Source organism: Thamnophis sirtalis, unplaced genomic scaffold (genome assembly GCF_051295495.1).
Source record: "Thamnophis sirtalis isolate CommonGarterSnake01/CBP01778 unplaced genomic scaffold, rThaSir2_p1.2 scaffold_3, whole genome shotgun sequence".
In the NCBI taxonomy this organism is placed as follows: domain Eukaryota; kingdom Metazoa; phylum Chordata; class Lepidosauria; order Squamata; family Natricidae; genus Thamnophis; species Thamnophis sirtalis.
Window position 1 is genome coordinate 151,804,990 of NW_028261383.1, and position 22,744 is coordinate 151,827,733.

The window sequence follows — 22,744 nt, forward strand, 5'->3', positions numbered from 1 at the left end:
AAAAAGAACTTCTACAATTTAATGAATTCTAAACAGTGGTTTAAAAAACATTGGAATGGATTTTTGTTCTTTCGAAATAGCTGTACTCATTAGACTTTATCCACCTGGATCAGATTTCTGACACAAAAATTACCCTTTGTATGGAATGCTAGGGAACCTCGACAGCTATGTAGTTGTTATTCTGCCCCAGAAGATAGGATGTACTTAGGAAAATCACTAGTTATGATTTTCAAATATTTTTAAAGAATATCCATGAAGGTGGCAAGGAGTAACATTCTCTTTATGGTCAGACATGTAGAAGACTTTATTCTACATGACCAGGCATGTGTAAGTCTTTAAGGAAGAAGAATATTAGTATTGTATCTTTGAAAGTCATAACAGTGAAATTTTCTTCTTAGTTTTAGTACTTTTCGTTCTGTCCCTCACCATTATATCTACTGATCTCTAACATCTCTGTTGCTGTTTTTCACCTTGGCGGAGCTTCTTTGACAATAATTATGTAGCATGCACATTGCACTATTTTGTTATACGAATCTGTCAGAAGTAGGGTTAATCCTGATTTCTGGAATTAAGTTCTCCTTGTAGCATTTTGCTTTCTACTTATGCTAGCACACTCCACTTATTAAACAGACACACACAATCATCACAAGAAGTCCAAGAGGGAAAGAAATGTAATCTAAGCATCAGAAGGGAATAAATACTTTGGAATGTCAAATGTATGCTTGCATTAACTATAGCAATAACCATAAAATAAAATTTGGGTGAAAAGTCAATTAGTTTAAAGAGCTGTTTTTAAAAAATAGTGCCACCCCTCTCCTAAAATAATGCATTTGTTTTCCAGTTAATACAAATTTGTGAATAAAACATTAGTATAAAATGTTAGTAAGAGTATGTTTAAGAAAAAAGCCAGTGTGGAAAATACATGGAAAAATGGTTGACGATCGAATCAAAGTATATGATTCTGGGGCAAATATCTTGCTTAAAGTAATAGATTGATCAAAATACAAATACAGAATGGGTTACTAGTCATGGACATTGTTCCAAAGGATTTAGGAGAAGTTTTTCTGAATTTCTATTGTGCTGTCAGGGTCTATGACCAACTTTATAGTAGCTTGATTACTGAATGTTAAAAATAAGACTGTCCCAATCTCTTTAAAAAAGTCTTACAGCTGTAGGGTAGCACAGTCCTCCAGAACTTCCCACTGGCCCAGCATAGTGCACCCCTCCAGATGTTCCTGCTGGTCCTGCATAACACACCCCTCCAGATGTTCCTGCTGGTCCTGCATAACACACCCCAGCAGGGGTTCCTAGTGATCCAGAGTAACACACTCCACTTGCCGCCCCTACTCCTACAGAGGCTCGGTTCCCTTCAGCTGCACCCCTCATCGGCACTCCTGCCCTAGAGCACCACCTTGCATCCCCAAATGGAGCATTCCCTGAGTATTCGTAACCTCTGTGGGGGTAGTTTCCATCTGGGCAATTCCCTGCCACCGTTGTAGACCCATATCCCCTCCCTCCACCGCAGACTGATCCATAGGCAGTTCGTGTGCTGAATCCTGCACCTGGGCCATAGCCAGCACCTCTGCCAGCCTCTTCTGTTGAGGCTCGGCGCATGCCTGCAGAGGGATTACCAGAGCAGGACTCATTCCTATAGCTATGCCCTCTTCCTTGGTGGAACTCTGCATCTGCTGACACATTCCCTGTAGCTATATTGCTCCTTCCAGTATGATCAAATCCAGTACTTCTGGAGCTGTAGTTCCTATTGCTTCTCCCCTGATTTCCCATTCCATACCCTTTACCAAATCCCATATCATATCCTCCACCCAGAGAACCATATCCACTTGAAAATGGGTATCCAGCTGCATTCTCTGTTCCAGGTTTGATCACATCTGCAAGAAAAAGTAGAGAAGTCAACTTGTGTGATCCGGAGGATAAATCCAGAGACCTATGGAAAGCTATTTCTCACCTTATCATTGCAATACCATTGCTTTAATACTTTCAAGAGCGTGTAATGAAAGTGATAAATGAATCCCTTCTAACTCTTCTTCCAAAGTAACCTAAAAAAATACAGCTTTGCTGTAGAAAATGTTCACCCACTCAAGAAAATCCTCACAAAAATGGGAGTAAGCTGATTATAAGAAATAAGAACACTATAAGAAATAAGAACACTATAAGAAATAAGAAGACAACCATTTGGTCATGCTAGCTAGAAAACCAATGCAGCTCTCTTGGTAGGTCTTTAACTGTTGAGTTTAACTTTTTCTTTAAAAAAACAAACAGGATTGCCATTGTGCAAAGGCTATTTGGACTTAACCTTTCTATTTTTATTGTTGTGAGCCACCTTAGCTGGATAGGAAAGTAATAATAAATAACTAAAAAGATGCAAAGAAGATGGAAGATTTAGATAATAACATGTAAATAATAATTGCAGCCTGGAGGAAAATTGTACACACATCAACTGATGAACATGGACTAGTTCAGACCCTAATCGTGATTTTCCCAACATAAGTGTTGTTGTTTTGTACTTTTGAGTCAGGTTTTAACTCATGGCAGATGCCTAGACAGGTCCCTGCAGTTTTCTTGGCAAGATTTCAGAAGTGTGTTGCCATTGTCCCCTTCCTAGGGCTGACATAGAGCAGACAATCCTAAGGTCTCCCTGCTGGCTTTATACCTAAGTTAGTACTAGAACTCATGCTCTCCTGATTTCTAGTCTGGTGCCTTAACACCAGCTGGCTCAAACTGGCACTACAGCATACCTGCAGTCCTTAAAAAGGAAGACCAAACATATAATTGATGACATAACCCACCATATTTTCATGCTTTTTACTTACCTATACAGACAGGATTTCCTAAATGTATCCTATAAGGAGAAAAAGAAGATTCTATTGCAATCAGATAGCCTTATGACCTATTCCAGACAGACAACTCAAATCCTTGTCCTGCCCATGGCCTTTTGTAATTGCAATTTTGTAATTGTAATTAATAGGCAGTTGGCTAATTTTTCTTTGCTTTATTTGAGGTGGGTTTGGCTTATAAAGCTATTGGAATGCACTTATTCTGGAAATCATAAATACAGATAGTCCTCAACTTATAACCACTTGTTTAGTGACTATTTGAAGTTACAATGGCACTGAAAAAAATGACAGGTTTTTCACACTTACAGCCATTGCAACATCCCCAGGGTTATGTGATCAAAATGTGGATACTTGGCAACTGGTTCATATTTATGACGTTTGCAGTGTCCCAGAGTATATTACTTTCTTTGTGACTTCCTGACAAGCAAAATCAATGGGGAAGTGAGGTTAACTTGACAACTCTGCTAGTAGTTTAACAGAGTGATTCACTTAACAACTGTGGCAAGAAAGGTCATACCATGGGACAAAATTTGCTTAACAACTATCTCACTTAGCAGCAGGAATTTTGGGCTCAATTGCGGCCATAAATTGAGAATTAGCTGTATACATTATTAAACCCTGACACATCCACCTATTGGTTTATGTCCATCAATGACAGAGGAAGGAAAACCATCTTAAACCACAGGTGTTTTTTTCTGGCAGTAGGAAGAACAAAACAAAGGTATTTTCATGCCTAATTATAGACATGCCGAAAATCTGATCTAAAAACCAAATCTAACTTTAACTTAAAGATTTCCACCTCGGAAAAGCTAGAGACCATGAAGAAAATCTCCAGAGTACTACCCTAAGAAAAATATCTCAGACACACTTCCAGACAGATTTTGCTCTGTGGCTAAGGTTTATTTAAGAAACAAATTTCTGCCTCAGTGAAATAGCAATATCACTTAGATTTGTATACCACTTCACAGTGCTTTTACGGCCTTCTCTAAGCAGTTTATAGAGCCAGCCTATTGACCCCAACAATCTGGGTCCTCATTTTACCCACCTCAGAGGCAGTGGTGGGTTCCAGATCCCATCGCAACCGGTACGCTGCGATGGGGCTGGACGCACATGCACACTCACTACCCGTGATGCTCTAGCTGCTCGGCAGAGCGCTGCACAGGTGCCATACACTCCGTGCATGTGCGCAAATGGCCCAGTTGGGTCAAATACAGGTAAGGAGGGCGGGCGGGTGGGTGGGCCCTCTGAAGCACCATACTGGAATGGTACTTGTGCTCCCAGCAGGCACCAGTACGTCCGTACCAGGGTGTTTCGGCCGTAACCCACCATTGCTCTGAAGGATGGAAGACTGAGTCAATCTTGAGATGGTGAGATTTGAACTGCTGAACTGTAATTAGGAGTCAGCTGAAGGAGCCTGTAGTACTGCACTCTAACCACTGCGCCATCTCGGCTCTATAGCCAAGGAAATACTAGGTTCCTTCTCAACTGACAAAGTCGCATGAGTGAAAAGGGAGAGAAAAGAATCCAAAGGAGTTTCATATTCTATTTGGGATATATTGAACGTCATTCATAGTCACCTGGTCTCCTCTCCCTCCAGCAATGTCTTATAGGTAGCAATTTCAATGTCAAGAGCGAGCTTGGTGTTCAGAAGCTCTTGGTAATCTCTTAGCAGCCTCGCTAAGTCATCCTTGGCCTTCTGTACAGCAGTTTGCAGATCGATGTGTTTGTCCCGGGCATCTTTCAGAGTACAGTCTCCATGCTGCTCAACCTCACAAATGGACGTTTGGAAAGCATTAACCTATTCAGAACAGACAAGCAAAGTCCATACTGAATCAACGAATGGGAAAATGGCACTGGGGTGCATGCCAATTTGTAATAATGCAAATAAGGAAAAAGAAATGCCTTTTAACATGTCAGATTGTGGACGAAGGGAAAGCCAATATCAAAAAAAAAAAAGTCAAGAACTGAGAAGCATTTTGAGTTTTCGGTGTTTTTAATTTAGAATTGAGAGAAGGCATCCAATCAAAATGAAACAACAGTTGAGCTAAGCAGAAATTAACATTAGCTTGAAAATGTCTGAAGGGGGAAATGAAAGCAATATCAATGTTAAAAAAAGAAATGCAAATCACCATAATTGCAACAAGAGAGAGAAGAAAGAGAAGAAGGAGAAATACTGTCCAGGAGGACCTGATAGGAAGAGAGAGAGAGAGAAATGAAGCGACTAATAAAGATATCAAAGTTGGAATAGGATGTAAAAAATGAAAAACACACAAAGAACCTGGCCACAAAATCGAAATCATTCAAAAAGCAAGAGGAATTTAGTATCCAACAGTATGGACAGAGTAAATATTAAAAATATGGAAACTCAGCTGAAGCTAGGGCCATACAAAAGTCAGTGCTTCCTTTCATTTTTGTGTGTGTTCATTTTCAGGTCTGTTTCTTGACTTTCAATTTTCTTGACTCACAAGTTTGGATCAAGGGAATAGATGGGCAAATCACCCATTGCCAAGAAAATGAGAAACGAATCCCAAATAAAGTAAACAAAAAATAACATAGATTTGCCTAAAAGACGTACTTGTGTGTAATAGCTTCCCTGTGAATAAAAATAGATCACCACTCAATTTGGAGAAGAAAGCTAACTAGGCAACCTCCATGCCTGCTAAGGCTGTTGCTCATGTATTGACCATTGATGGACAACTTCAAGACCCCTGTCTTGCCATTTTCTGGCGCCTTATCTTTAAATTTGACCTTGGTTGAAGATTCCTCAAATAGAAGGGGCAGTAAACCACCAATTCAAATACAGGAGGATTATAGTCTCATAATGGAACTAATCAAGAACAATTGCAGAAAAGAGAATCTGTTAAAATTACCATTATTTTACATCTTGGGTGGGGTGGGGAGGAGAAGGAATTTTATATTTATAGGATTTTGATGGAGACCATGATTATACCACACATCACAATGCCATCACACACAAACAATGCAAATTACATAATTCAGGTCAGTCTGTGATATTATGGTGCAAATGTATGGGTGATATCATTCATCTTCCCATAGATGCCCAAGCTTGCTTTTATCCTTGTTTCAACTATTTTACTCAAAGTAGGCCTGTTTTCTGACATAGATGATATAAATATCCCTGTCATGTATGAAGATATAGGGTCAGTACACAAACCAGCAGATGTGATAAACCACCAGATGTGATAATGATATTATTGAAGGCAGTTGAGATTAAAAAAGGGGGCATGCATAAGCGCACCAGCGTGCCTATCATCCTTGTCCTACTGTCTCCATTTATTTGTACCCATTTACTGTGTTCATATTTTTGTTTATACTTATACCCGTTAGCTTTTACATGTTTGAAAACTAAATAAAATAAAATTTCCACAAATTGCCAATGTTTTTCTAAGTGCTGAACATAAACAGCATATTCGACCCTGGTCGAAGTGTTCACAAAAAGTATTGACAAGTTTGGACTCCATAATGAGGTTTCCAGAAATGACTTCAATAGGTATATTGAAACAAACAGATGAGGAATAACACATCAGGGTTGCCCCTACCTGTTTTTTAATAATATCATGTTCAGACTGCAATTTATGAACCAGACGAGTCAGATCTGCAATCTCTTGCTGGTTGATCTTCAGAGTTTGAGAATATTTGCCTCTTTGTTGCTGAAGCTCCTGGAACTGATATCCAAGACAATATTTTTTAAAAAACCAAACATGTTAATAATATTGCTACTACATGGAATTTGTCATTTACGTCTCAATAAATTCCTATTGGATCGTGAGGACAAAGCCATAATAAGCAAAAATTCTCAGTGGTGGTTTTAGGCAATCCCAATTTCAGCCTGTTTTGACCTAAGGGACATGCTAAAGAGAACAGGGGCAAGAGAAAATTTAGGTGGACAAAAGTGGTGGGACAGAGAAAAAGGAACATGCATTAATAGTTCATGAATTAAGTATTGCTCCTCTGGAACATGCCAAGATATTTTGGAGAACGACAGGAAAAGTACGTGAAAAATGGAATGAATTCCATAAGACCCATATAGTTTTCCAAACAGATGCCCATGGCCCCATAACTTACTCGGTTTTCATAAAAAGCATTAACTTCTTCTTTGCTCCCATGGGCAACATTTTGATACCATGCTTCCACGTTTTTGATGATGCAGTCAATGTCCAAGTCTCGGCTGTTGTCCATTTGCAAGAGGATGTTGGTGTCATAAACATTGTTACTGAGCTGTGCTAATTCCTGAAAAATCATAGAAAATCTGTAGCTCTCGCACCTCTAGGGTTACATTAACATAAAAGCAAACCATGAGATATGACTTGACTGCAATAGGGGCTTCCTCAAAGCTACTATTTTAAATGAAATAGGTGGAAGTATCCTGTTTGCTGATTTAGTGAAGTATATTCTTCATCTTTTAATAAGAACGTTGCAACTACAACTGATTATTTTCCTGATGAAACCTCTGCTGCTCTATATACTGCATATTCCTCCTGTCTTTTAAAATCCTTCCCACTGGGCTTGTACTAAGCCAGATTAAGACCAACTGGTGCCCTAAGCAGTGCCCAATGATGGTGCCCCTTGGCCTTTCCATTGCTTTACTGTCAAAGCATTAAAAGAATTGTGGTGGCAGACTGATTAGAATGCAGTATTGCACTCCTGACTCTGCCCACAATCAGGAGTTTGATCCTGACCAGCTCAAAGTTGACAGCTTTCTATCCTTCCAAGCTTGGTTAAATGAGGACCCAGATTGTTGGGGGCAATATGTTGATATTTGTAAATGACTCAGAGAAGGCTGTAAAGCATTGTGAAGTGGTATATAAACTGCTATTGCTATTACGTCTCAAAAAGCCCTGAAGGTGAAATAAGAAAATAATGTTCTTTCATGCCATCCCTCAAGTTGAACCTCACAACTATATTAAAGATAAACCTTGTTGATTTTTTATATTTAAAAATATTTTAACCCAAAATAGCAACAATTTGTCATATAAACAAATTACTTAGTTATGACTAGGGCAATAGAAAAAAATGTAGATTTTCAACACTTTTACTGTATGTTTTAATAACATTGTTGAAAGGAAAATAATAGATATGGGAAAAATCTCTGTTGTGTCACTCTTCCCTTGGTGGCCAAAGCACATTATTGTTTTACTTAATAGTAAAAAGGTTGGCTTGCATCTTGGAGTGACAATTTTGTGTTACCCTGGTGACTATTTTGTCTTCCCATATTGCTCAGGGCTAGGGTTGTTTTGAGGCTGATGGAAATGAAAGTGGTGGCTACCATTGTATCCAGAAAAAAATAAGAATACTGAGAGAGACATTTGCTCCTATAGAAACTGACTGTTTGAGGGAAATACAGTATATTCTAAGATACTTCAATCCAACTCTAGGAGCATTGATTGGTTGCTCCCATAGGAAAACTAATTTATTTATCTAATTTCTAAAGCTAAGTGATTCTGGGTGGCTTACAATTCTAAAACAATCAAGACAATTGAAAAGACATTAAAAGCAAGGAAAACATGATAAATACTGTATTTTTCGGAGTATAAGAAGCACCCCTCCCTAAAAGAGGCTGAAAATTTGGGTGCATCTTATACTCCGAATGTAGCTTTTTCAAAGCTTTTTTCAACTCTAATGAATTAATGAGTGAAACCATCTTCCATGCTTTGCCTGCTTTTCTCATTGCTGCTCCTTCCAAAAGTGCTTTAGAAGCTGTTTTTTTATCCCAACCAGGGGATAAAAAATGTGTGTGTGCCAGTGGTGGGTTGCCAATTTTTTCACTATTGGTTCAGGTGCGCTCCCACACTCGTACACTCGCAACACTTCTGCACATGTGTAGAAGTGTCCAGGCAGGTGGGGGGAGCCTCCTGCCACCGCTACTACTGGTTTAGCCGAACCGGGAGCAACTCACCACTGGTGTGTGCACTCAAAACCAGCAAACCTATGTGCTGAAGCCGATCAGACTAAGGACATTAGCTAGACGAATACCTGGTAGGCAGAATCCCCCCCCCCTATTTTCCTCCCCAAAAATGAAAGTGTGTCTTATACTCCAGTGCATCTTATACTCTGAAAAATAGGTAAGTATAAACTGTGGCCATGATGATAAATCAGCTAATAGTAAACCCAAGTAACGGGGCCCTTCACAAATTATTTTGAGAGAAATAGAGCTACTTCTAAGAGATTTCATTTTTCCTTTCTTTGGATCTTGCCATTTTCTGTGCATTGTAGGGCATTGCTTTTTAATGAATACCGTGTTTCCCTTAAAATAAGACTGGGTCTTATTTTCTTTTGAGCCCCCAAATTTTGCTTGGGCCTTATTATCAGGAGGAGGGCTTATTGGTTTGAGGTTGCCAGGTGGCTGCTCTCTTGCAAGCGGGCGCCTGAGGAGCTGGGCACAGCCTCAGGGTCAAATGGCCCTGCCTCACCATGTCCAACTCTCCCTGCAGGGCTGGGCCAGGATGCCGCCACCCGGCTGCTGCCGCTCTGTTGCCGCCGCTGCCCTGCTCTGAGGATAACTGGTTTCCAAACTCCGGAGATCTGCTGCCGAGTCTTCCGGCAGCAGCAACTCTAGGACTACGCTCTATGGTTGTGGGCTGGCTGCAGGCAGCCCACAACCATAGAGCGTAGTCCCAGAGTAGCCGCTGCCGGAAGACTCAGCAGCGGATCTCCGGAGTTTGGAAGCTGCTTATGCTTGGAGCATGGCGGCAGCGGCGGCGGCCTGGCCCACCCCTGCAGGGAGAGTTGGACATGGTGAGGCAGGGAGGCACGCGAGCTGGAGGCAGAACAAGTGCTTGCGCAACCTCTCTTTCCAGCCGGGCAGAGCACCAAGCGGCTTAGCACCTTTGGGATATTACTGGGTCGGTGAATGGTGCTCTGCCCGGCTGGAAAGGGGCATTGCTGGGCAGCTGCCCATGAAACCGCTGGGCGAGATCATTCGGAGGCACGGGATAAGATACCACCAATACGCGGACGATACTCAGCTGTATCCGTCCGCCCCGTGCCAACTCAATGAAGCGGTGGACGTGATGAGCCGGGGTCTCGAAGCTGTTAGGGACTGGATGAGAGCTAACAAACTGGTACTCAACCCGGACAAGACCGAGTGGCTGTTGTGTTTCCCTCCCAATAATTTGGCTAGTGTTCCATCACTCAGGCTGGGGGGCCAAACTTTATACCCCTCAGACAGGGTTCACAACTTGGGAGTCCTCCTGGACCCACAGCTGACCTTTGACCACCACCTGTCGGCTGTGACCAGGGGGGCATTTGCCCAGGTTCGCCTGGTGCACCAGTTGCGACCCTACCTGAACCGGGAGGCTCTCACAACGGTCACTCGGGCCCTTGTGACCTCTAGGCTGGAATACTGCAACGTGCTCTACATGGGGCTGCCCTTGAAGAGCATCCGGCGACTTCAGCTAGTCCAGAATGCGGCCGCGCGAGTGATTGTGGGCGCACCGCGGTTCGCCCACATAACACCTATCCTCCGCGAGCTGCGCTGGCTACCTGTTGATCTCCGGGTGCGCTTCAAGGTGCTACTTACCACCCATAAAGCCCTCCATGGTAGTGGATCTGAGTACTTGAGAGACCACCTCCTGCCAATTACCTCCCTACGACCTATTAGATCACACAGATTAGGCCTCCTCCGAGTTCCATCCGCCAGTCAGTGTCGACTGGCAACTACGCGGAGGAGAGCCTTTTCAGTAGTAGCTCCGACCCTTTGGAACGACCTCCCCGTGGAGATTCGCACCCTCACCACCGTCCAGACCTTCCGCACAGCCCTCAAGACCTGGCTATCCCTTCAGGCCTGGGGATAAAGATTCTAATCCGTCCCCACCCGAATGATGAATGAATGTTGTGTTCTATTTTTACTTATGTATTGTCTCATGTCTTGTCTTGTATTCCCCTCCCCACAAACTGTAAGCCGCCCTGAGTCAACAAACAAAACAAACAAACAAACAAACAAACAACCCCCCGCTCTAGCCGGGCACAGTGCCACTCACCAACCTAGCAGTATCCCAAAGGCGTCAAGCAATGTGAGCACCTTTGGCCCCCTCCCCTCAGCTCCTGCGGCTTTGCGCCTTCGGGATATCACTAGGTTGGTGAGTGGCGCTCTGCCTGGCTGGGGGGGTGTACAGGGGGCTTATTATTGGGGGAGGGCGCATAGTTTTGCCCACAGGAAAAATATGGCATAGTCTTATTATCAGGACATGTTGTAATTTTGGGGAAACACGGTACTAGAAGTCTAGATAGAACATGAAACAAATGCCTATGAATCTAATTTTCACCCAGCTGTTTTTCTTTAGAAAATTACAGAACACCATAAGAAGGAATCCTGTTCCTCCTGGTTTTTGTGTGGCTGGTGGCATAGGAAATCCCAATTAGCAAGAAAGCTTGTTTGGACTGGAATACGTGTTCATATTCTTTCCCCTTGTGAGTCAATTCTATCTAAAATAATCCCAGGGTTGTTCTTACCTCTGCGTAGATACCACTGCGAAATTCCAATTCTCCGCTGAGCAAATGTACTTTCCCCTCCAGTTCTGACTTGCTCAAAGAAATGGAGTCTACATCCTGAAGATGATAGAACAGTTAATTAAACATTTTTTCAATTTGGAATTATTGCCTATGTCCAGGCAGCCCTATCATTAGGCAGAGCAGGATGATAGATCCTTGGGGTGTAAGGAGAAAAGTAGAGCCTGGCACATCCACTTAAAGATGCAGCTGCATATCCCAAAGGATTCAACCTGTCTTGACTTAACTGAATGCCCTCAATTTACAATGCTGGAGAGGCTGCTGACTCAAGAGTAAAAGGTAAACCAGTTTTAAAGCTGGTGAATTCTTGGATTGCTCAAAATAGAGCAGAAATTATGAAAACAGGCAGAAAGGAAGTCTGATGAAATAGAAAAGGAAAGTAAGACAGATATTCCACACTACCTTCCCCTTTCAAGGATGGCACACAATTTGGGGGACGAGCCGTGGTGGCACAGTGGTTAGAGTACAGTACTGCTGCCTGCTGCCTGCCTGTAATTTGGCAGTTCAAATCTGACCAGGCTCAAGGTTGACTCAGCCTTTTGTCCTTCCAAGGTGGGTAAAATGAGGACCCAGATTGTTTGGGGCTATAGGCTGACTCTGTAAACTGCTTAGAGAAGGCTGTAAAGCACTGTAAAGCAGTATATAAGTCTGTGCTACTGCTATTGCCATCTTCTTGGACTGGCAACCCTGTCCAGGAAGACCTTTGTAGTTTTATCTGGTGTGCAAGTATATTGTAGGTAAAATGGCATCTTGAGAATCAATCATTGGGGAATATGGCAAGTGATCTCTTACAGCAATAGAGAATGGGTATGGTGTGGTCCCTGGGAAGGAAGGAAGGAAGGAAGGAAGGAAGGAAGGAAGGAAGGAAGGAAGGAAGGAAGGAAGGAAGGAAGGAAGGAAGGCCTTCTTTTGCAGTTTAAGGCACTAATCCACAAATCTTACCTTCTTGAGCAGCACAAATTCATTTTCTGCATCTGTGCGTCTTTTGAATTCCTGTTCGTATCTGTGGAAACGTGGAATAAGAGCTGTGTATCATTCAAAGCACGACTCTCTGAGAATCACCGCAAGCCAAAAAAGGATAAAGACTACCTTTCCCATAAAATGATATAGAGTAAATTGCTTAGGCTATTTACATATTTTGAATGCCCTTGCCCATTCATTTTCTTGTCCATTAGTTATCATTTTCTTTTTTATGTAATGAGTGAAACCCATGAGATATATATTATATAATGTTAATAGCATAGACATATGCTATACTTAATATAGAGCCAGTTTAAGCCAGTGGTTAAGGTACCTTAAGTCTAAAAACCAGGAGACAATGAGTCCACAACACCTTAGGCATGAAAGTTGGTTGGGTGACTTTAGGCCAGTCAGTTTCTCTCAAACATATCTACCTCACAGGATTGTGGTTGTAGGGAAAATAGGAGAGAGGAGTAGTATTAGATATGTTTACCACCTTGAATTATTTATAGAAATAATGATGGCAGGTCAGGTTATAAATTTTAAAGAGATTGTTATTCTATTACTTTGAGTAAAAGAATCCAAAGTATTTTATTCCATCCAATGAAATATTGCTCACTAGCCAGTTAATGTATCCCTCCTTGTGGTTATTTGATTGGCTTCCATGCTTCAAAAAAATTTTTTTTTACACATTGTTGAGAGATATGGACAAAATATTTAATACTTAAGTGCAATTAGGCATTCTTTACCAGAAAGAGCATCAAATATTTATTGATCTAATAAACACTTTTCAGGGCAGGTTTTTTTGTACTGTAATAGAATTGGAAAGGACTTATGAAACTTCTAAATACTGATCATAATTCCACAGCTATTTTCAGATATTTTACTCAGTGTCTAAATTATGCTGGAAAGTTTTAAAAAGACAATTCCGTTTGCATCCGAGCACAAAAATAAATCTAAGAAGCATATTTAAACGTTCTTATAATCAACCAATACGGAAGTATTGCAGATGATGAGACTTGAGAACTGAGGACTATGGAAAACATAATTTTGAGCTTATTCAGAATTTTAAAGATTTTTATGAATCCATTATAGGACATTACCACCTGTGGATTATATTGCTTTAATCCCACCTTGCTTTAACTCTCTTTTTAAGTCTTTTAAATATTTCCAGTTCAGAAGAAAAGAAAGCAAAAGTTGAAATAAACCTTATTTCAATTTGCATAGCTGGTCTCCTCTTTTTAATTGAGACAATTGCTATGTGCTTCAAAAGTATTGAATAAAACAAGCTATCTAATACCATGTTAGTGCCAATGGGTACCCCACCTGAGAACAATAGCAATAGCAATAGCAGTAGACTTATATACCGCTTCATAGGCCTTTCAGGCCTCTCTAAGCGGTTTAAAGAGAGTCAGCATATTGCCCCCAACAATCTGGGTCCTCATTTTACCCACCTCGGAAGGATGGAAGGCTGAGTCAACCCTGAGCCGGTGAGATTTGAACCGCTGACCTGCTGATCTAGCAGTAGCCTGCAGTGCTGCATTTAACCACTGCGCCACCTTGGCTCTTCAATAAAGCATCTGAGACTGTGAGTATATCTACCCCCACCCCATTTTCCTTCTCTTCCTCCTTCTCCTCCTCCTGATCACCCACACATTACTTGCACTTGATGTCGTCCACCAGCTGGTCAATGGCAGCATTTTCATTTCTTAGATGCTCTTGCGTATTCAATACACACTCCAGTTGCTTTCTCATGTTGCTGATGAAGTTTTCGTAACACGGTTCAAGGCTTTTCTTGGCTGGAATGACCTGTTCTTGCAAAAGGTTCCATTTGGTCTCAAGGACTTTGTTCTGTAGCTCTAGGTTTCGGACCTATTTCATAAACCAGAATCCAACAATATCATAAATTAGATAACGATTCACGACTTAACTTTATTTCTGAAATGAAATTTACTCTGATCTGCTTTCATTCTATATAAATTTCATTAAAATTAAATATGGTTAATTATGCATATGTTTCCTCTTTCATCATGTGCTTATTAATTTCTTACTTCTATTATAGTACACATTGCAATTTCTTAACCTCTAGAGAGCTCTGGGACAGAGTCAAATCTTCTGAAGTTCTGGAGCTTCAGGATAGGCACTTCCAAGACAAACAATGAGGCATATCGGTATCTGCAGAGAAGGAAAGGTGGACCCAAATACACATGGGGTCAATGTCACCATCACATACTGTGATTCCAAAAAGATTTTGGACTACAAAGACATAATGGTGGCACCTGAATGACCTAATCATCACTCACGCACCATCAGTTTGGCATTGCAGTGGTTTGCTTGGTTGTTGCTGGAATCCTTTTCTTTTTGAGTAAGCTGAGTTACAAACTTTATTAGTATTGAATTGTATAGTCCAATGATATTATAAGTCATGTGAACATTTACACAAAATGCATATTAAGCACAAATAACAATGCACATTATAAACATATTTTGCTAGCAAAGTAAATCACATATGAACAGCTCCAGAAAACCTGAGTATCTATCATCTGCCTGTAAAATGTTTAACAAAGGTTTGTAGATAAGTCAAAATCGCTGTTGTTTCTCATTATTGAAATTTTCCATGTTAATTTTCCCAAGCATGTTTTCAGGAGCCACTTTGTATTAATTGCTTGGAAATACTATAGATGACAGATAGCTAGATAGTTAGATAGTTAGATAGTTAGATAGCTAGATAGCTAGATAGCTAGATAGCTAGATAGCTAGATAGCTAGATAGCTAGATAGCTAGATAGCTAGATAGCTAGATAGCTAGATAGCTAGATAGCTAGATAGCTAGATAGCTAGATAGCTAGATAGCTAGATAGCTAGATAGCTAGATAGCTAGATAGCTAGATAGCTAGATAGATAGATAGATAGATAGATAGATAGCTAGATAGATAGATAGATAGATAGATAGAGTTTATATTGTATTTTAATTCCTGTTAGCTTCCCAGAGCTGAACTGCTGAGATGGGCATTTGTAGAAGTAGATATAAATAAAATATAAATAAATATTAATTATTGGAACACATATCTCATGGTTCATAGCAAGTATGCTGGGCTGAGAGCCAAAATTCAACTCATCTGGCATATATCATACTAGGTAAGAGTGCATTGTGTAAATTACAAAATATAATAATCCAAAGCATGTTAAAAGAGCACATATTCTGCATTCTTGATTTGCTTTTCCAGTCAACCGCTGTGCAGAACACTGAAACTAATTTCATTTGTAAACTATGAATCCTTTCCAAAAGGCACGTCCTTTCAGTGCACTCATCTCAGAAAGTAAATTAAAATTCCAAGTAGAAAAAGAAAGAATACAGAGCTAAATCAAAAGTCTAAAGGATCAGATGAAAATAGTGATGGCAAAGAAAGTAACCATTTCGTTTTCTCTAATTTGGCAACATAAATAGAATTCTTTGTTACACAAGTAGAAATATAAGTCAAGAGTCTGATAGTATCTGACAGATTTCTGGCTCAACAATACATGTTATATTTAAAGAAACGTTGTGTGTATGATGATAGATAGATAGATAGATAGATAGATAGATAGATAGATAGATAGATAGATAGATAGATAGATAGATAGATGATAGATAGATAGATATGCATATATAGGGAAGTTGCATACAAAATTGCACGGTAGGGAAATTTGGGCACAAAATAAATGGATATTTGAAGGGTGATTTGAAGGGTAATTTTTTAAAAAACAAATTAAATGATGGGATGATGAAGAATTTGGAATGACTGACTAATGATTCAATACATGAGGGATTGATAATGAGTGGACACCAGATTATGGTTTATGCAGCAGATTCACATTTCAAAAAAGCATCCTTTCAACCGAACTTTATTGAATAATTCAGAATCAATATTATTAGTTGCCAACTTTGAAAAATAAAGCCTTAGACTTTCGTTCTATGTTGCAATCTCCCCTTGGAGTAAAAATAGAAGCCCAAAGAGGACATCTTTGAGTAACAGTGGGAATTTTCCCCATCAGTAGCTGCCAAAAGTTTGCAATGGTGTAAATCAAAAAGGGCACAGTTAGCTTGGTTTGGGTGTTTTCATAGATGATCAAGCTCACCAGGAGTCTACACCCTCACTTCCTGATACTTCCTCCAACAGAGCAAGAAATTCTTCCAGTGTTATAGGTAGCATATTGAATGGCTTCTTAAGCAAACCAGTGGTGAAATTCAGCCGGTTCTATCTGGTTCGAGTGAACTGGTAGCGCTGTCGGAGGGAGGCTCTGCCCACCCGCCCGGATGTCATCATGTTCCATTTTTGACACTCTGCGCATGCGCACGCTCACATTTGCAAACCGGTAGCGAAGGTCAGTTGATTTCACCCCTGAAGTAAACCAATATGAAAGGAGAAAGAAGATCTCCTCGTACCATACTCTGCACTCTGGCTAACACAGACCAAGATTGCTTAGGAAGCAGCAAAAGCTCTGCTATGGATCTCTCCACTTTAGAACTGCTCTCTGATTTAAGTAACTGAGTGATCAACATATTAAATTCTGAGTTATTTACGGTTTATTGCTTTTAATTCGATAGCTAAACAATTTAGTGAAAATGGGCATTAGAGAAAGTGTGGATGTTCAGACTTTTTTTTAAAAGAATAGTATATTAAGAGGTAAGATAATCAGGGGTGCGTTTCTGCCGGCATTACTGATGGTTTGGTGTACATGCATGCGCAGTTGCATGTAAATAGGTCTGCAAATGCGCAGAACATGAAAAATGACAAAAAACCTATGCTGTGGTGACCGGGGAACCGGTTCAGGTGTGCCATCCCTACTGGTTCAACGACCCTGTCACAATTTCCACTACCAGTTCGCTCAAAAACTCAAATGATACCTAGTGAAACAGTTAATGTATCTCATGGGACTTTATACCTTTTATTTTTTTAAAAAAACCTTCAAGTCAAAGAGAAAGCGATTTCCTCACCTTGTCAATGAAGGAGGCAAACTCGTTGTTGAGGCACTTCATCTCTTCCCTTTCATGATCTCGTAGAATATGTTCTTGAGGGTCAACTCCCACGTGCAATGGCTTCAGAAGCTTCTCGTTGATTCTAACGCCATGGATGCCATCCCCCCTACCATTTGAGTATCCACCAAACATCCCAAAGCTTCCAACTGGGCCATAATGACCCACTGGGCCAACAAAGGCAGGGCTACCATAACTTGCACAACCATAGTTGTGGCCACCATAATATCCATGTTCGTAACCGCCATGCGCAATTCTTCCTCTTCCACCCAAGTTGGAAAGGCTTTGACTGCTGAAACCGTGGACCCTACCTCCGCTGCCCATGGGATGGTGCATGGAGGAAACATAGGTCCTTTGTCCACTAAGTCCACCGAGAGCAGAAGCAGAGCTGAACCCCCTTCCCCTTAGGAAGGTATTCCTGGTTGCGGACACCTGGTGAGTCATTGGGACACGACGGGATGGTTGATCCAAGGGAACAGGTGCAACAGAAGTAAAGCAGAGAGTGCAGCCCTCTAGCACACGACCTCAAAGCGAATGCTTATATACACTTGTGGAGGTGTCCTTGATTGGTTTAGCATTTTAATTTAGGAACTTTCTCGGGTTTGGCTTGCCTCAGGGACAGAAGTGCTTTTCAAAGTGCAGATAGGAATTGCTTTGTTTGCAAGCTTTGTTCGGAACACATGACGTCTGAAAATTGTTTCCCTCACATTATTACAGGCTACAAAGAAAGTGAAGGAAGTTTTCTCTTCCTTTACTGACCACAATTGGTAAACCAAGACTATGCCTGTTCTGCAACCCTGCTGCTCAGCTCCCTCTTGTTAAGCTCCTATTTTACTAGTATCAAATAATTTATGGTAGTATCACTAAACACACGCAAAAAAAGAAAAGAAAAACCTTGATGGAATCAGTACATATACGTAGTCATGCCACAAAGGAGAAAATTAGTAGGCATCCTATTTATAATTTTTTAAATGTTGTTTTTAGGGCAAAATAAATTCACAAAGCAGAACAATATTAAAAGAAGCATTTTGTTACATACTGAAAATCAGTATAGGAGTTTCCACCAAGGTCCTCTAAGTATTCAAATCTGATTGGTTGAAGGGTCTGACAGCTCCCTATAAAAGGGCTGCTGCCAGACAGAGGCTTTGCTGGATTGTACATAGTTGCTACTTAATACAGAGCTGTTGTTGCTGAATCCTGAGTCTGCCTCATCCATTCACCCAATCTAACACATTTGTTGTCCTATATCCCAAGAATCCTATTCTTATACTTCTTAGCTAACACAGAAGTTAAGGTTCTTTTTCCCAAGACCTACAAACACAAGCAAACACACACACAAAATTCCCATAAACAATAATTTTATGAAACCCACTTCGCAAAATAGTGCTCTGTGTTTTCAGCAAACCCTACTCTGATCTATCCTCATCCTCATCATTTTAGCCCATTGTTTATCCACTGTAGGATGAAGGCCTCTTCCGCATGTTCCCAACCAATATGGACCTGAGCTTTCTTTTGCTAATTGGGCCTGCAATACTTGCTGATGTCATCGATCCATCTTGTTTTAGGTCTCTTTCCTGGATGCTTTTTATCAAGTGGGATCCATTCTATGACCACCTTGGCCCATCAATTGCTATGTGACCTGCCCATTTCCATTTCAATTCTTTTACTCGCTTGCTGATACTGTATACTTTGCTTTGTTCTCTAATCCATGTGCAAGTCTTTCTATCTTGTCTTGTAAAGCAAAGCATGTATCTTTCCATAGCTCTTTGCGCCACTCTTAGCTTTTGTTTCGATTGTGAGTTTAGTGTCCCTGTTGCAGTAGCATATGTAAGAGCAGGGAGCACACACTTTCAGGCAAAGGAGAGGGTTGTTCTTGAAAATTATGCCTACCTTGCCAAAAGCCTGCCAAACACATTTAACATGCCATTCAATTTCCTTTATTGTATCACCTTCCATTCCATTCACTCTGACCAGAGGTGGTATTCAGCAGGTTCTGACCAGTTCTGGAGAACAGGTAGTGGACATTTTGAGTAGTTTGGAGAACCAGTAAATACCACCTCTGACTGGCCACACCCCCACCTATTTGCTGCTTCCAGAGTTCCAGCTGATGGGGAGGGAATAAGGATTTTACAGTATCCTTCCCCTGGAGTGGGGAGGGAACGGAGATTTTACAGTATCCTTCCCCTGGAGTGGGTTGGGAATGGAGATTTTACAGTATCCTTCCCCTGGAGTGGGGAGGGAATGGGGATTTCACCGTATCCTTCCCCTGGAGTGGGGAGGGAATGGAGATTTTACAGTATCCTTCCCCTGGAGTGGGGTAGGAATGGAGATTTTACAGTATCCTTCCCCTGGAGTGGGGTAGGAATGGAGATTTTACAGTATCCATCCCCTGGAGTGGAGTGGGAATGGCCAACCCACACCCACTAAGCCACACCCATAGAACCGGTAGTAAAAAAAAATGAATCCCACCACTGACTCTGACATATAAGTTATGATAAACCTGACCAAAAGGGAAATTTAAATATAAACATATTTATCCTTAGTTTATCTATAAGACTGTGGAGCTGGATTAAAACTGGGAGCAGAGGTGGAAAAGGGGAAAATGCAGCCTTTCTTTTAATACTGAACTTCTATAAACACGTATTATCACCATATTTAGGACACATGTAGTTTATTCAGGACACTGTCACAAATTATTCTTTGATGATGGGATTTTAGAGTTGAAGAAAAACCTCATTCGTCTTATTCTTCCTACATAGGCAGTAGTTAAAATAGGAGCATCCTCCCAAACTAAGCACTCCTAGCATTCAAATTAAGCACATACTCATTTTCAATATTACGGACTGTTGGAGCCAGACTACTAATAGAGTTTACCACCAAGTAATGCCTTTGTGGTGGAGTCTCTTTTACATTCATGTGAGTTTATTTTGTAGGTTCCTGTTTCTATGTTTTCTGTACTTAAGACTCACATCCATGTTTCGATCAGTTTTCAAGAGAACACGGAACACATAGGCGCCATACATACTGCAATACAGCACAAAGGGGTATGTCAAATGGTGCCAAAAATAAACTGGGAGCAGCCCAACAGAAATATATATATTGTCCAGGTAGTCAACTTATGATCACAATTGGCATTGAAATTTCTGTTGCTAACCAGGGCACCTAATGAGGTGCACCTAATTTTATTACATTTCTGCTCCAATTGTTAAACAAACCACTGCAGTTGTTAAGTGAATCGTGTGGCTGTTGATATAAATCTAGTTTCACTAAAGGAAAATATTTGTAGCTCAGAGTTGAAATGGGGGGGTCCTTGGTGCTACCCGAGTTTGCTTGTTTTCTTGCAGACATTTCATGACCCTAACTAGGTAACATCATCAGTGCTAGTAAGGAGTGCTGTTTGCTGTCAGTTTACATTCTGGTGTCTTGCCTGTCTCTGTGGGTGTGGCCGGTCTCAGAGATTCTTTGGTTGGACTGTTTACTGATGGCTCTTTGGCAGATTCTTGACTGGGGTATTTAGCTTACTTGACTCTTGGTTTGAAGTTAACTTTGGAGTTAATGTATGCTATTCTTGATGCTGATTACTGGTGGAGAGGTGCTGGGAGTCTTTTTGTTCTCTTTTGGGCTGGTTGATTGTCTCTTTTGCATAGTCTGTAGATGTCATTAACGTCTATGTGTCTATTGATGACTGATTTGTCAGAATGCCGGCTTCTAGAAATTCCCTGGCATTTTTGGACTTGGCCTGCTCTAAGATATGCACATTTTTCCCAATTGAAACTAGGTTGTGAAATGAAAGAATTTTCATCATATCGTCTGACTGCCAGTTGGTGTTTGTGGATGCGTTCTGCCTGTCTTCTGCCTGTTTGTCCCACATAGTGGTTGTTACAGCTCTTACACTGTATGTTGTAGATGACTCCTGTTATCTAGCTTCCCCCATTGACTTTCCTTGTCGGAAACCGGTTGGGAAAGTCACAAATGGTGATCATGTGACACACACACCTCCCGGGATTCTGCAAATATCATAAATACATGCTGGTTGCCAAGTGTTTGAATTTTGATCACAAGACTGAGGGGATTCAGTTGTCATCAGGGCGAGGACTGGTCATAAGCCACTGTCTTCAGTATCTTTGTCATTTCAAATGGTTGCTAAATAAATGGTTGTGATTCAAGGGCTACCTGTAATCCCAATGCCATATCCAATTAATATCACCAGAGCTGTATGGCTAGAGACACTCCTCTCGTCCGCCTGCCCTGCACATTCCTACAGACAGGTGAGAATTGTTAAACATTTTAATCTTGATAAGGCTATCCAGGGGTGGGCTTCAAAAATATAAGCAACGGTTTCTCTGCTCAGTTGCTGGGTTCTTTTTCAGGCAATTGGACTTTCTTGCTTTTTCTTTTGAAGACGTTTCGCTTCTCATCCAAGAAGCTTCTTCAGCTCTCACAGGATAGTGGGGAAGGATTTATATTGCTTGCAGACAGCTGGTCATTTGCATCCTTTTAGAGGGTCGTTAAAGCACTTGGCAGGTCTGTCTGCATCCTGAGGGTCACTTGGGTAGTGCTCCTGGTTACTGTAGTCTGCAATATTTCCTCTGGAAATCATTCCTATTTCCAGTTAATATCACCATTCAAAGGGTGGTCATCCCAAATTGTATAGCTAAATGTCTATAGAGATTCTCAGTCATCCAGGTCATGGTTGTCCCAAAGGAGGAGGGGGAGAAAGAAGAAGAAGAAGAAGAAGAAGAAGAAGAAGAAGAAGAAGAAGAAGAAGAAGAAGAAGAAGAAGAGGAGGAGGAGGAGGAGGAGGAGGAGGAGGAGGAGGAGGAGGAGGAGGAGGAGGAGGAGGAAGAGGAAGAAGAAGAGGAGGAGGAAGAGGAGGAGGAGGAAGAAGAGGAGGAGGAAGAGGAAGAGGAGGAAGAAAAGGAGGAGGAGGAGGAAGAGGAGGAGGAAGAAGAAGAGGAAGAGAAAGAGGAAGATGAAGAAGAGGAGGAGGAGGATGAAGAGGAAGAAGAGGAGGAGGAAGAAGAAGAGGAGGAAGAAGAAGAAGAAGAAGAAGAAGAAGAAGAAGAAGAAGAAGAAGAAGAAGAAGAAGAAGAAGAAGAAGAAGAAGAAACAACAACTGCTTCTTCTTGGATGAGAAGTGAAACATCAGTTGCCTCTTGAAAAAGCATCTTTGGAACGACCAGGACCTGAATGACTGAAAATCTCGACAGACATCTCGCCTAAATTTCCTAGCTAGCCTTATCTACTGCCATTCAGCTTTTCTCTCTCTAAAGAGCTGGACCCAGAAGTCCTAAACCACTGCTGTCTCAGAACTGCACAGTATCACTGGACTGTTCAGCTGCCGTGAAATAGATGTTTTAACCCATTGACCCTTCCTGATTTAA

General features: G+C 41.1%; 1 protein-coding gene across 1 annotated transcript; it reads right to left on the bottom strand.

The window, feature by feature from the left end:
• Positions 1-1,163: 1,163 nt before the first annotated feature.
• LOC106543372 (keratin, type II cytoskeletal 4-like) lies at positions 1,164-17,804 on the bottom strand. The gene is made up of 10 exons (XM_087708265.1): positions 17,322-17,804; positions 14,005-14,216; positions 12,327-12,387; positions 11,328-11,423; positions 6,942-7,106; positions 6,416-6,541; positions 4,433-4,653; positions 2,832-2,860; positions 1,417-1,889; positions 1,164-1,280 (listed from the first exon to the last, which is right to left on the bottom strand). The coding sequence occupies exons 1-10, from the start codon at positions 17,802-17,804 to the stop codon at positions 1,164-1,166; spliced, it is 1,983 nt and encodes a 660-aa protein (XP_087564391.1).
• Positions 17,805-22,744: the final 4,940 nt, after the last annotated feature.